The sequence below is a fragment of the Biomphalaria glabrata genome, chromosome 11 (assembly GCF_947242115.1).
Source record: "Biomphalaria glabrata chromosome 11, xgBioGlab47.1, whole genome shotgun sequence".
NCBI lineage: Eukaryota > Metazoa > Mollusca > Gastropoda > Planorbidae > Biomphalaria > Biomphalaria glabrata.
Genome location: NC_074721.1, coordinates 22,802,308 through 22,817,922, shown reverse-complemented (window position 1 = coordinate 22,817,922; position 15,615 = coordinate 22,802,308). Strand labels below are relative to the sequence as shown.

Here is a 15,615-nt window from a genome sequence, read left to right as displayed (position 1 = left end):
CACTTAGAAGTTCTAATGAATTTAATTTATTCTAGATCTAGAATAATCTAATTCTATATCCATTTGCTTCTGTAATTTAATTGAAACTAGTTGAAAACAATTGTATGATGTTCAGATAAAAATACTTAAATTAATCTAGACTAGAGTAGCTTACAACTTTACTAAATTTACTTACACTTGACTTAGCCGACTTAGTGTCACTTAGGCTTAGGACTTAGGACAGTCACTGTGAGTAAGGACTTAGTTGACTTACACTTAGTGATTAGTAGCCGACTTAGGCTTAGGACAGTGAGTAAGGACTTAGTTGACTTACACTTAGTGATTAGTGACTTACATTTTTACATCTAAATTCTAATAATGTAATAATAACTGTATAGATTTATAGATCTAGATCTACTTCATCTGTTTCTCCAGTACTGGTGACAAATAGGTAATGGCTCACTAAAAAGTCTATAACTCAAAAAATTATAATTAAAATCAAAATGTCACAATTTTCTTTTCTTTTACTTAAAAATGGTTTATCTAGATCTATAAGTATAAATTGTGATATTTTGAGCTTGAAAGATGCATTGTGGAATTTTAAAACTGTAGAAAATTAGTGAAATAGTGCACAAAATGGCATCTTTTGATGTAACATGGAATACCAGGCTTTGGTTGAAGTAATATTCTACTAATAACTAAAAGCAAAGATTATTCAACAGATATTTTGTTGAAATAGGTTAACAATATAATGTTATTGCATTATCTATACCTTTTTATTTTATAGTTACTTTGGTTAGGTACTTCGATAAAAATCTCAAAATGATCACAATGCAATGGAACCTATTTAGTTAGATAGAGCTTGAGAAATGCTTTCCAATGATACCAATTTTATATTGCTGAGTAAATTGTGAGGGAAGTTATTAAATTTTTAGTGGCCAAAAATGAGCCTTCTTTAGCCTTTGTAAATAAAAAAAAAATCTGTGACCGAAACAGCTGACAGTTGAACTGAAATTAACTGTATTATAAAAAGTCTTAAAGATATGGGGTTGAAACTTCACACTCTTTTACATTAACCAGTATTCTGTTAAAATAAATTTAAAAAATAAGACCAAGCAATAAAATCTTTGAAAAAAAGTTAATTAATATATAAAAAAGCCTTCGACAAAAAATAAAAATATATGTGATTTTGTCATCATATGAGCCCAAAAATCACAAATAAAACAAATCAGAGATCTGTATTGTGTTTTATTTTGTTTAATTATAATTCTACTGTATTTAAATAGCTATTTATATGCATCAGATAGATAATTCTTATAAATTATAAATGAAAATAGCACTGCGCAGAAAAATATTTCCTAAAATTTAATGACTATAAGTTTCATAAACTTAATAAAAAAAAACAGTTTTAACCTTTTTGTAGAGCACTGGCAATTAATCATTTTAAAATGCCTTAATTTAAATGCTTTAAAAATTAGATTGTAAATGAAAAATTTCTTGCTTCGGACAATAAAATAAAAAAGAAACCTTGCGATTTTTTTAAAAGTTATTAAAAGATTTTTTACTTGAATTTTTGTGCAATAATAGCTCATCATTTTAAAAATATAATGTACTCATTTATTAACTATTAATTTACATGTATATTAATAGAAAAAAACAACACACTGAAAAAAAAAATAATTATTAGTTTGCTGAGCTAAAAATATGAAAAAAAAATTGTAATATTTAATATTATTTTTTAAAGTAATTAAACTTTTACTTTAAAATTTGCAGATTACAAAGTCATTATAATAAAGACACATTCCCTCTCCATAATCTAGCATTCAAACACTATAAAAGTTAATCTAAATGAAAAATTCTTATGTGTGCTTCTAAAAATAGCTCGTGATAGACAGAAATGGACCATTTCCAGTAAATCACAGTGTTGGTTGTTACTAAAAATAGATTTTAACCATCGACTTTGAAAATTAATATCTAAAGAGTGCGCCAAGCTACAAAGTTCAAACTTAGCACACATATATATATTAACATGCTAAATTCAATAGAATTAGTGAGATTGTTGTAACCATAAACACTTTTATTTTATTTAAAAAAGAAAATTTTACCCTTCTTTGTCTTTGTTAATTTTAATATCAAATATCTTTAAAGTGCGCCAAGAGAATTTAATGAAATTTGAAATATACACATTTCATAATATGATAAATTATTGTAGCAAACAGCATTATTGTAACTTTTATAGGAAAAAAGTTGTAAAAATGTCAACTTTCACATAAACTTTTGTTAAGAAAAATTTTACAGATTGGCTTCTAAAGCAAATAAAAATGTTCTCTGATATCTTACGTTTACAAAAAGTAATCATAATTAGTCCTCAAATCAAATACAATATGCTAAAACTTTGATGGAAATGACCACCCCTAAAAAAAGGGTAAAATGTGCTGACACGCTTTTCAGCCATTTTTTGGGAGGAAAAAAAAATGGATCTAGGTCAGTTTATCGAAGTACCTACTTTGGTATTACTTAGATGTCGCTGTAAAAAAATGTGTCACAGGTGCATCACACAGTGTCCCACTTAACTTGAAATTTTAAACCTTTATGAATTGTAAACAAAGTAAAGGATTCTGCTCCCAATTGTGTCTCTTACTAAAAGCATCTATGACTGTGATTAATTTACACAGTGTAATTTTTCTTTAAAAATGTAAAAATTTATATAATTTTAGTAAAATAGCTCTTGGTGTCCCAGGTGAAGAAGCACCTCAAGTCAAATGCTCTTAACAAAAAGAACAATATTTTTTAAAACAAAGTTATTAATGAGATGGGAATTACTTAATGGTATCTCTGATACTGCTTAGTACACAATAAGCTCCATTTCTTGGGAAAAGGCTACATAGTAATTAACAGGAGACATTAATAGACATGGTGTCCCACATTTTTTCATTGTAGCACCCAAAACGCCTCATGTTGAATGATACCAGGAAATCTTAGAGATCTAGATATAAGTAGTTTTCTCACCAAAGTTTTGAATTATAAAGAGAATTAAGCTTATTATTCTCAAGTTTGATCTAAAATACATAGAATACTATGCGGTAGACCTTTGTGTGTGTGTGTTCAATAATCATTAAAAAATATATTAGACATAACTGCCTCAAACATGACCTAATCATAGACTAAAGCAGCTATATCACTATATGGCTTTCAATGCACCAAGAACAAGATCCAAAACTAGATTTACATATAAATTGAAATATAGAGTAGATTTAAATCTACATGAGACCTATAACTAGATCAAGACTTGTTTAGTGTCCTGTGAAGCACCACCGACAATGATAAAACAATAAGGTTTACATTAACTCATTAACTTAGATTCATTGAATAGTTTTTCAGAGGATCTGACCTGAAAAGATGCTGATAGGGCTCCTTAGATTACACTGTACATTTTGTTTAGTCATGAATGCACTGTACATTTTGTTTAGTCATGAAAACATTCAATGAACTAATGTAGTTTGGGAAGGCTTCCTATTTTTTTTAAAAGACCACTTCTGCTAAGTTTAAGACTTTTGTCTGACAACATCTAATCCCAAAACCTAATCAAACATAACATCTGTCAGAAAAAAAAGGAATTTTCAGATTTTTTTTAGAAGGAGGAAAATGTTGTTTTCAACATCTATCTATCCCAGTGATACATTTATCACACACACATTTATGTTTTATCTAACACTCATCCATCCACTCCACAGACATCAATCTCTCTCATTCTTCCATCCATCCAACACATTTATCTATACATCTGTATCATATATTGACACACTTATGCATTTATAAATCACACACTTAATATTTACATTTCTCTATTGATCTAAAGTTAAGAGACATATCTACTAGAGTCACGCTTCTACACAAAGATGATGTACAAATTTACAGCATAATCAGAAGCCAGCTAGATACAAATACTTAACCACTGCATAACTGTCCTACAATACTCATTGTAATGTATACTGTTTTTTCTTTTGTCTTTAGAGCCTTCTCAAGAGGATTCAGTCCAAAAGCCTTCCACAGGCCCTAAAGGTAAGATCAGGAAAAAAGAAATTCCTCCCCTCTCCCACTGATAATCCGAGAACTTGTCTGATTTTTTAAATCTTGTATTACTCAGTATATCACATCCCAAGACCTGTTTGACTTTGACTCTTTATTATCACTTCCAATTAACTTTTTTTCTGTTATTCTAAAACTTTATCAATCAAATCTACATCTCGCTCTTAAAGGGAAACTCTGATGGTTTTGACAGTTTTTGATATAATAATAATAATAATCTTTATTATCCGTAAGGAAATTTGTCTTACAATTTGTGCATTACACCAAACAAAAAACATTATAACTATAAGAAACCAAAGTGTACATTCACACCAGACTCACTCATAATTTACATGTGACAAAGTTTATACCAGATTGTTCTTATTTAATGATTTGATTGCCAGGGAAACAAAAGAGTGTTTGTGTCTGTTTGTCTTTGCTATCGGTGTCTTGTATCTCTTTTGTGATGGTAAAATCACGAAATCCTGACACATATAATATGTGTTTTGATTTATAGATAATGAATGTATTATTCTTTTTTTTTTTTATTTGCAAGAATAACTTAGTAATTGATGTTTTTGTGACATAATTTTTCTGCGCATCCAAAACAGTCAGATTTTTGCTGAATTTCTGTGTGACGTCACGAGTGTACACTCAAATCCTAAATATAGGGAGGCGAAAAAAAAATTATCTTTGATAAAAAAAATTTTCATTAGTACATCATTAAAATACTTTAAAAGAAATTTCTAATGGTTATAAATTATGACTGTATGTTTGACAGTAAGAAAATTATGATTTTTTTGTGCCATTTTGACCTAACATTGGTTGACATGGAAAAAGTGATGAGAGAGCTTGATGCTGGGTCAGCCGGCGAGACACACCCCCAAGGTCAAAAGTTAAAAAATTGGAATTGAGTTTCGTAGACGATAGATCTACTTATTAAATAGGAAATTTAATAGTAGATCTAGTATTCGTAGTAAATTTCTAGCTCACAAATCTGATTCATTTATATTTATGAACTTCAGTTGTTTGAAATGTCTCAGTAGTATCATTAATTGAATTCTTTGGCCTGGAAATCCAATGTATTGTTGGTACTGCATCTGGTATTAACTTCAATTTTTTCAAATCCCATTTCCACAGCAATGAAGTTGCTGAAACAGCTTCTCTCAAAATGGTTATGTTCCATAAACAGGAATTAGCTAATGCCTTTGTAAAATAATTGCTCTTCAGGCGAATAAATTTTTCCCATTTTCCCTTTAAAACTTCATCTCTTGGAAACAAATGAAAAGACACTAATTTCTGTATCAGCATACTTGCTGATTTTATCTTTGGGATTGGAACTACTGCAACAAGCTGAAGAACAATATTTAATTTTCTTCAAGTAGAAATAGAGGTTTAGATCTAGAATATTATTTATAAACAAAGACTGATTATAAATCAACGTGGAGACTACATCTAGCTGTGAAGCGTAACAATAAATGCGATCCGATAGGTTTAGATCTAGACTAGAGAGTTTATCGGTTATATAGGTCTAGATCTAAATTTAGCCAGCACGTAACGTAACGTTTTTAAAACTAAAAACATCTCGCAGAACCCCGTTTTTTTTTTTGGGCGTGAAGAATTGTCTGTCTAATTGATTAAATATAAAATTTTCCGAGCATTTAAATAAAAAATTATATAATGTTTACTATTACAACTTTTTATTCAGAATTTAAATATGTCAATAACTAAAATTTGAAAAACTATCGGAGTTTCCCTTTAAACAATGTGGGGCCGTGCATTCTATATATAAGGTCAAATAGAATTTTCTATAATTTTGTGATAATAATTACTTTCATTGGATATTAAAATAATATTTCATGATATTAATTAACCAGCGCTGCTTTGGAAAAGTATATTCTCAAATTCATATTTTATTCATGAATTCTTAAAGTACAAATTTTAAAGAAGTGAATTCAGTTGAAATGAAAACTTAATTTTTAGCTCATTGTGGCAGTTTTTAGTCCAGGGCTGGAGTGATGTAATACGGGCCCCTGTAGAACACTTTAGTAATACTGACTCAGTATTCAGCATGCATTTGTAACTCTAGTGTAGTCAGTGATATTTTTTTCTCTGGAAGTTTATTACATCCTCATTGCAATTTTTTTTTTTAGCTTTGAATAAAAAAAGCTAGTTTCTGTTACTGTTGGAACATATTGAAACTTATTACCTATTGGTTCCCACTAATACCAAATATGTATTTTATGCATGAAACAGGGAAAAAGAAAAAGAAGGAAGGAAAAAAGACTCTCACTCTTGATCAGTTTCTAGCTACCGATGATGGGTATTCAGAGCCTAAAAGCCAGAACTGGGCTATTCTTTCAGAGAATCCAGATGGTAAAAACATTTACTTCCTTATTTGCTAAATAAAAATCGTTTCTATTGATTTGTTTATATTTTAATGAAGTTTACAATGTATTCAAAATTTTATGCTGTACATGTTAATAAAAAAATAAGTTGTGTAGACACTAACTATTAGGCAACATTTTTGATGGGCAATTTCTTTTTATTAAAGAAAATAGTTTTATAAGTTTCACCTGAAAAAAAGTTAAAAACAATAAATAAAAGATTGTAACAAGTCAATTTTATAATCTATTATATTATGACTTTCAGAAGACTATGAAAGCTATGTCAAGTTTGATCGTTCCACTTTGCCTACAGCCCCCAAGGCAGCAATGGGGCCTAAAGTTGATATCTCTCAAATCCCTAATAGTGGACCTTTTTCTGCCTATGTTGGTAATATTTCCTATGATGCCAAAGAAAGTGACTTGGAGCAGCTTTTTTCCAAATTAGATGTAAGTAAACATGTCTTGATGTTCATTAACACATTGATCATGACTTAGCCTTTAAGTAAGTGATGATACAAAAATCAAGGCATAGTTCAACTGAAGTTTATGTTGTTATTGATACTCTGATGAAGGCTTAGACTTAACAAATCTTTTTTTTTTTTTATGAATCTCAAGTTAATGTCTTAAATTTTACAAAGCTAACTCATTTTCTAGGTAGCAACTGTGAGAATCATATGTGATGGGGGACGCCCACGAGGATATGCTTATGTTGATTTTAAGACAAAGGAGTCTTTGCTGGAAGCTCTTACTTACAATGATAAGGTAACTTGTTAAAAGTTAAAAATAAATGCTCAGCAACTGGAATGTTTGTTCACGTTCCTCTTAACACCTATGTAAGGACCCAAAAAATTGTAATAACTTTTAGGGATGCAACTCAACGAAGGAGTAGAGCTAGATAATGGATTCCTATTTATAATGAAGAGTGTGAATAATAGGTCACAATAAACATGAATCTCTGGCAGTTTTCCATTCTCTTCATACACATTTTACTGGTGGTGCTGCCTCTGTTGCCACTGTCACAGGTGCACTGATCTGTGCCTCTGGTTATCCCAGGAATGGTTGCCTTCCACAGTGCACCATAACTGTTTCTTACTTGGCTGTACACTGTTGATGCAGGCAGAAGGAACCAATCTCTAGCCCAAGATGTTTGTCTCTCTTTCATAACACTGATGTCTTTAACAGGAAATTGTCGGCGCAAGTGCCGTTATCCCAATGACAGTTAAAAAGAATCATATCTATCTGAAGGTTCCGCAGTGGTAGTTTTTACCGTCTGGGTTGTACCGAATACATGGTGCTCACCCTCAGGATTATGCCACTTTCTGTAAGCCCCTAAAGGTTGCGCTAATCAAACAGAATTTGTTCATATTCTTATTCGATAACTGCTACAATGGTATGTTAAGACCGCCAGACCAGCTTACTCACTTTGTGACTGCTGCCTTGTGTGGTGGCGAGGCAGGCTTATTGGACTGCCCTTGACTGGTCCTCACCCTGGAGGAGATAAAAAACAAACAAAAAAAAACAACCAATAAGCTCAACCAGCGTAACCTGGCTGAGGTTGTGTTTGTTACCCAACATTGCCCTTTATCATTCCACTACTAGACGTTTCCACCGAGGCGCCGCATTATTGAGGCTGCAGGAATCTTGATCCAGATTTAAATGGTGGACCATAAACATAGGTGTAGGTAGCAATATTCAGGCATGGATTTGCATTATGATATCATTCTGTGGGAATACTGAGACAAATGAATATCACATTAAACTGTGTTGTGTATTTTTGTTTTTAAATGACAAAATATTTTCTTTCCATATTAAAGGGAAACTCCGATGGTTTTTCAAATTTGAGTTATTGACATATTTAAATTCTGCGTTAAAAGTTGTAATAGTAAACATTTTACCATTTTTTATTTAAATGCTTAGAAACATTTATATTTAATAAATTAGTCAGTAAATTCTTGACATCTAAAAAAAATCGGGGTTCTATGAGATTTTGTTTTAAACCATGTCAAACAATACTGAAAGAGAAACTAGATTTGACCAATTGTATCGCTTCATTCTTACAGTAGCTGTTAGGCTTAGTGACGGCCTAGTCCAGAGCTATGATACAGTTATATATATATATATATATATATACATGTATAGATAGATCTAAAAGCATTAGGATAATCAACTGAAGAAAAAAAAACATTTTCATCTAAGCCTCTGACTGATTCGAACAAACTGGTCAGTGTAAGGCTAGTCGAGACTATGTGTAGTAGGTCATGACAAGACAACCAAGCGATAGTGTTTGTTGTGTGTTGAGTGGTCTGGCGAGAAAATACAGACTGCCGTGGTTAGTCAAGCATGTAAATCTACTTTTAATACGATATATATAAGATATATTTCTTTTACGAGAATGTCAACTTTGCTGTATGGTCTCCTATTATAAGTCAATAGATTAAAACGCATTTGTGACGTCACATAGAAACCCGGTGAAAGTCTGACGGTTTTGGATGCGCAGGAAAATTACGTCGGAAAAACATCAATTACTAAGTTATTATTGCAAAGAAAAAAAAGAATTATATATTCATTATCTTTAAATCAAAACACATATTATATCAAAAATTGTCAAAACCATCAGAGTTTCCCTTTAAGTTTTTTGTTATCTTTTCTCTAAAAGCAAGTAATTAGTAATAAATACATTTCAGGAGTATATGGGTCGGTCCATTCGTGTAGATTTAGCCACAGAAAAAAATCAAGAAGGTCGTGGAGGTACTGGAGGTCATGGCGGCCGCTCTAATGAACCTGATAGAACAGAAGGTGACTGGAGAAGACGTGACCCTGCTTCTTTGGATGGTAAAAAATTCTTCTGTAGAATATTATTTAGAATGAGAATAATTTTGACAGCATAATCTATTACATACAACAGTGAAAACTTTTTATCACATCAGCTATGTAGAGATGTTGAACTGCTGTGTGGGCTAATGCTTAGGCATTCATCTCATGGAAATGAGATGGAATGTAGTCTATTGTAGTAGTTGGTGACTGCCAGCATCTTATGATGTCAAGCTTTTCTAGCTTTAGGTTTAAACTTTTTAATTTAGATTAATTACTACATCAGACACTACATGAAGTGTTCTCCTCCTTCTTAGGACTTCACCTCCAAAAATGTATAGATTCCAAGTTAAAGCAGTGATGGGAATTTTCTGAAAATTATCAGAATTCCTAAAATTTCTTCTGATCCATTTTTCTAACAAAAGAAATCTGAAATTTTACCCGACATTTTTTAAAAATTAAAACCGATATATTTTTTTTCCCACATTTTTTTTTAATGAAAAAAAATCAGATTTAATTTTTCCATTTTCGGAAGAATGTGAAATAAGGTTTGATTTTGTTTGGAGCCTGTGAAACATCCATTCTTTTGACCAGTTAAAGTTCTATTTTTGATCTAGGTCTAGGCGTAATCCTAAAAGTCTAGATCTAGAGTGATTTGAATCAGTCTAGATAGATCTATTCTTGATACAGGGTGTCTGCGGCCTCCTGAAATTCCAAGATGTTCTGGAATTTCAGAAAAATAAAAAAGGCCTGGAAATCTCCTGGAATTTAAAAATATCTCCTTGAATGTCCTGGAATTTCGCCAATCGAAAAAAAAACGGTATAAAAATATTGGCACCGTTTCTGTGGATGGGCCGCCGCGGGGGAAATAGATTCGAAATGAGCATTTCTGAGTTTGCGCAGAATGTGTTTACTGCTCCTTGACATTAGATAGATCTAATCTATTTATAGATTAGTATCGTTATCGGATCGCTTTTTCACTGAGCATGTTCATTTTCATCCAAACTATGTTCCATAACTTTTTACGGGCTGGCTGTGTCAATAAGCTGACCAGTGACGCATCTACGCAGCCTTTCACCCACTTGTAAAGCGTGTTCTCGTGATTGAAGATGGCCTTGGTTCAAAGCAAGGGCATTTCACCTGGCATTATAATGATTATTTTTTGAAGTGCCCTCCCTCACCTAAAATCTTGTTGTAACAGAGTGTTTTTTCTTAAATTATCTAGACTCTAGGTAGAAATAGTATCTAGATTTAGATCTAGTGAAGATAATTCACACCTAACTTGAAAACTTCGTGAATTTTAGTCAATTTAATGATCTCGATACATCTAATGTCCAGGTTATTCTAGAAATATGCTTGATTCTAGATTTACGCTAAATCACTAGCTCTAGAATGTAGTGAAGCCAAGAAAAACTTGCAAATTTTAGTGACTTAAATTAGATCTAGAGTCTAGATTTACGGTAGATTCATTGAAGATAATTCTCATATAGCTGTGAAAAGTCCGCGAATTTTAGTGACTTAGATCTAGAGTCTAGATTTACGGTAGATTAAGGGAAGATAATTGTCACACATCTGTGAAAATTCTGCGAAATTTTGTGACTTATATCTAAAGTCTTGATTTACGGTAGTTTCAGGGAAGATAATTGTCACACAGCCGCGAAAAATCTGCGAATTTAGTGACTTAGATCTAGAGTCTAGATTTACAGTAGGTAGGTGAAGATAATTCTCACACATGTAAGCACAGTTAATAAAAAAATAAATCATTAGGCCTACATACACATAGGAACTAAAAATGTAGCCTACATTTCCACCACAGAGAAGGCAACTCTAAGAATGTTTCTTATTTAAAAAAAAATGGAGTAGCAAACATTTGTAATGTTCTTTAATAAATCTTTGAAAAGAAAAATATATATGTATTATGTATATATATATACACATAATAAGGCTTGTCTTTGAGTCCGAAGATTAATGAGCAATAATAAAAATCAACTTTGACAATTGTTATGTAATATTTTTGCGTGAATTTTATGTCCTGGAATTTTAAAATTTCTCCCGAAAAAGTCCTGGAAAACTCCTTGAATTTCATATTGACTTTGGTGCAGAAACCCTGTTGATAAGATATCTAGTTTCTTTATTATGAATACTTTTGATCTCTAGATCTAGACATGGAGTTCAATGGCTGCTTGCCAGCTTTTGAAAAGTATCAAGAGTTGAGAGCATCATAATCATAATGACCGGCCGCTATGCGCTTTTTGCTCTGTTGTTACGATGGCCCTTAGATCTAGACTTTATATAGAGATCTATTTAGATCCAAGTTAGTAGAATTAAGTAGAATTAGATTATAGATAGATCTAGATCTAGTGAGACTACTAAAAGTCTGACTGCAAGTCTAGATCTAGAATTCTAATCTAGATTCTTGATCAAGAAGATATTACTATTATTACTGAGTGATTTTAAGTAAATAACATCTAGAAAATCTAGGTCTAGTCTTAGAATTTATTGATAATGAATGATACCATTCAATGGTCACATCTTTTAGAAGCAAAGCAAAATTTATGGATATGTTGCATGTAGAGAGTATTTTAAGGTCCATTGTTCAGGAAGTTAGATTATTTTGATCCTGTTTTGACAACAACACCATATCTTGTGTCGGTGTTTGCTGTACAGAACAGGTACATTAAAACTACTGTACTAGGGAGTATGGCTTGGTGCCCTATTCTCAATCAAGGTAGTTACACATTACACTATTATTATTATTATTTTTTGCTCTAGTTATTATAGATACTTTACATGTTCACTGTACTGCATTGATCAGACAGCACTTTTCACTTATCTTTTGTTTTAGCTAGTAGTGGTAGAGATTCTGATCGAGGTGGACGATATGGAGACAGGGGCAGTGGTGGCTTTGATAAAGAAAAGAGTAGCAGAGGATTTGGGGAGCGAAGTTACGGTGGTGATAAAGATCATGGTTTTGGAGGTGATAGAGGTAAAAACATTTTCTTTAACTTCAAGTTTATGTTCACAGGTTCGAAAACGAAATGGTTGATGTGATTGTTAGAGAATCTACATTATATTTAAAGTAGTTGTATATTTTCAAGTACTAAAAGTATCGTCAGATTTCTTTTTCTTGATTAAAATTGGAAATGTTGAACTTGATGAAATGTTGTTGCAGTTAGGTTGTGATGGACTTTCCAGCCTCTTTTAATAATTTCATTTTAATGTGTCATTGCATCATCCCACAAGGGTTGGTGAGAATGAAAAGTTTGGAGTTAACCAGGGTTATCTAATATCTAAAGCACAATGTTTGGAGTATGGATGTATGTGACTATAGAAATCAAAACCAGTTGACCAATCTTAATAACATTTGTCATGAATGTTCCTATCACAGCGGAGACTGTAGTGTAAGCTAAGTGTCTCTCCCACAACACAAAGGCACTAAAATTTTTTTTAGAATACCTAAATTTATCTCTATTGAAGAACAAAATATAAAAAAATCAGGTAAATCCATTTTCACAATATTTCATGTCAGCTATGATATATGTCAACTAAACGGCTAAACCCCATTTTCATAGTCTTCTTTCATTATTGTGGGAAAATGTAAAAGTTTTAAGAGAACATCTTGCCATAGATCAAAATCCAATGCACTAGACCAGTGATGCCCAATATGGTGGCCAACCCACGACGAGGTTCTATCCAGCCCGCTGAAAATAAGCAGAAAGTGTAGAAAATCCCCCCTTTATTTGAAAGATGCACCTTTTCCTACGTTAGGGCCCTCACTATTAACCTTTAACATTTGTGTGTTTATGAAATGGGACCCTGAATGTAGAGTCTATCAGGAAAAGTGAACGGATCTTTACTTTTTTTCTGGAACATGATAATAAGCTAACATATTTAAGTTGTAAAGAAAGTGTGGCTGTTTAAAAAACATAACATAAATAACAGCATTATGAAACCCAACTGATGGCATTCTTGGTTTGAGCCACAAATAAAATATTGTTAAACTATGCTTAGAAATTGGTGGATTGTTGAGAGTTTTTATCAAAAAGAGACAAGAAAATGAGTCGGTGGTAAAGCTAGCTACAATGTTGCTCACATTTTAAGTAAAGAAATGATACCATTTTCCGACACGTAAAAAAAAACAACTTTAAATGTCTCATTAATTAATGTAAATTTCTAATCAAATAGTTTCAGGTCGATTTCATTTCGTTTTAGTACCTTTTCGTTCATGTGGCCTGCCTACCGTATGCAAAATGCGTATTCGTTACGCAAAATCTCCCAAAAATGACAGTCAGTACGCAAATACGCATTTAATCCGTTGCGTTACGCATTTTGTATCCTTTTTTTTTTAATCTCTTGACTAGCTTACGAGCGGTCACGTAGGTCATGCTAAGCCGTCCTGTTGGGGGGGGGGGGGACACATTGTGTCCAGACCTATACGTTGATTGGTTCTTAAAAGCAATTAGATTTTGTCTAGAAATGAAGAACGCGAGAGTGAGGGAGTGGCAGGTTGGTACCGTCAGTTAGCTGATACACCAACGTGACTTTTTTTTTGTAAGTTCATTAGTAGAAATTAATTATGTTGAATCCCTGATTCCTGTATTCATTTGTATAGAAAAAAAATATCGAAGTGCTATCGATTCAAAACACATTGAGTGACATTGTAGATATCTTATCTAGATCTGGATTCTACATCTAGAATCTAGATAACTTGTTATACAGGAATAGATCTAGCTAGTCATTACGTTATGTCATGATTCTCTACAGTACTTTACAATCTAGATCCAATTTAGTTGTTGTATGATTTAGATTGACTAGATCTAGATCGATAACATCTACTACCATCTAGTCTAGATCTAGACTAGATTCTTAGTCTTAGTATAGAATACATCAAGGATGAAGGTAAGCCTACGAAAGTTTGGAGTAGACCTACATTTGTAGCAGATCCACAGCATCGGTAACACTCTTGAGCCCAGATCTAGAGTAGATTGATTATATTCATTATATAGACATAGATCCAGATCTAGTCTAGATATCATCTCTATTGTCGTATTGATCTAGAGTTAGATTGTAGATCTAATCATGACATCTAGATCTAATATTATATATATATATGACAAAATAGTGGATCACGCATTCTGGTGCCAAAATACGCATTTTGACCATCAGCGTTACGCATTTGGACTTTTTTTGGTAGGCAGGTCTGGGCCTGCGACATGAGTGTTGGAAATTAAAATGGCCTGCAGGTCAAATTAGGGTGGGCATCACTGCACTAGACCATTGATACACAAATGGGTCGCAGATCATATCTGGCTAGTATTACAGACTTCTGTTTATTCAGACCTGTTATAGACCAAAAATATTGCACATAAGGCTTATTGAGTCACAAAATACTATCTTAAGGGTAAAATATTTTTTTTAAAAAAGCATTTAAAATAAATGTAAATACAATATTATTACTTCAGTTGTTTTTTTTAACTTTAAGAAGGATAATCTTTACTGTGACTGTCCTTGACACGGTCTGTTTAATTCAAATGTATTTTCCATATCTAAATGCTTTGACTAAAAGTAGACCTAGATATTATCAGAATCTTCTATTCTCATATCTTTTAAAATACTGATGTGGTTCTCTAACCAATTTTTATTCGTATTACTAGAAATATTATTTTTTCAAGGTTTGGTTGTGATTGTTAACAGCACTTTACGAATAAATTTTTATTTAATGTACATAAATTTACATTTTATTTATTTCATTTTACATAAGTTTACTTGAATTTCATAACACAGAGCTTGCAAACAGAATAACATATATGTTTTTTCTTTCTCTGAAAATGGATAAAATTATTAAAAAATTTTTTTTTTGCTAAATGCTTTGATAACTATAGTTGATTTACTTCATGATGGCATATTTCATTTTCTTAAATCATTGCATGTTATGTTTCAGGTTTTGGTGGTGACCGTGATAAAAGCTATAATGATCGTGAGAGAGATCGTGGTTATGGTGGTGATAGAGATCGTGGTTATGGTGGCGACAGAGATCGTGGTTATGGTGGCGACAGAGATCGTGGTTATGGCGGTGACAGAGAGCGTGGCTTTGGCGGCGACAGAGAGCGTGGCTTTGGTGGTGACAGAGAGCGTGGCTTTGGTGGTGACAGAGATCGTGGATTTGGTGGTGACAGAGATCGTGGATTTGGTGGTGACAGAGAGCGTGGATTTGGTGGTGACAGAGATCGTGGATATGGTGGTGACAGAGATCGTGGTGGAGAAAGATCAAGTCGAGGCTATGGCTTCAACAGAGATAGTCGAGATAATGAAGGTATGGCTGAAAGGAATTATTATTAAATTGTTACTTTCTAATGTGAGAACTTTCATT

General features: G+C 32.4%; 1 protein-coding gene across 2 annotated transcripts in view; it reads left to right on the top strand.

Annotated features, from left to right (window-relative positions):
* LOC106080027 (eukaryotic translation initiation factor 4B-like) overlaps positions 1 to 15,615 on the top strand; it is a 36,424-nt gene that overhangs the window by 97 nt on the left and 20,712 nt on the right. For both annotated transcript variants that reach the window (XM_056003488.1, XM_056003489.1), the window contains exons 2-8: positions 3,994 to 4,041; positions 6,304 to 6,423; positions 6,700 to 6,881; positions 7,089 to 7,196; positions 9,119 to 9,266; positions 12,091 to 12,231; positions 15,187 to 15,558. In XM_056003488.1, the coding sequence (XP_055859463.1) occupies positions 3,994 to 4,041; positions 6,304 to 6,423; positions 6,700 to 6,881; positions 7,089 to 7,196; positions 9,119 to 9,266; positions 12,091 to 12,231; positions 15,187 to 15,558 (1,119 nt within the window). The remainder of the gene's footprint in view (positions 1 to 3,993; positions 4,042 to 6,303; positions 6,424 to 6,699; positions 6,882 to 7,088; positions 7,197 to 9,118; positions 9,267 to 12,090; positions 12,232 to 15,186; positions 15,559 to 15,615) is intronic.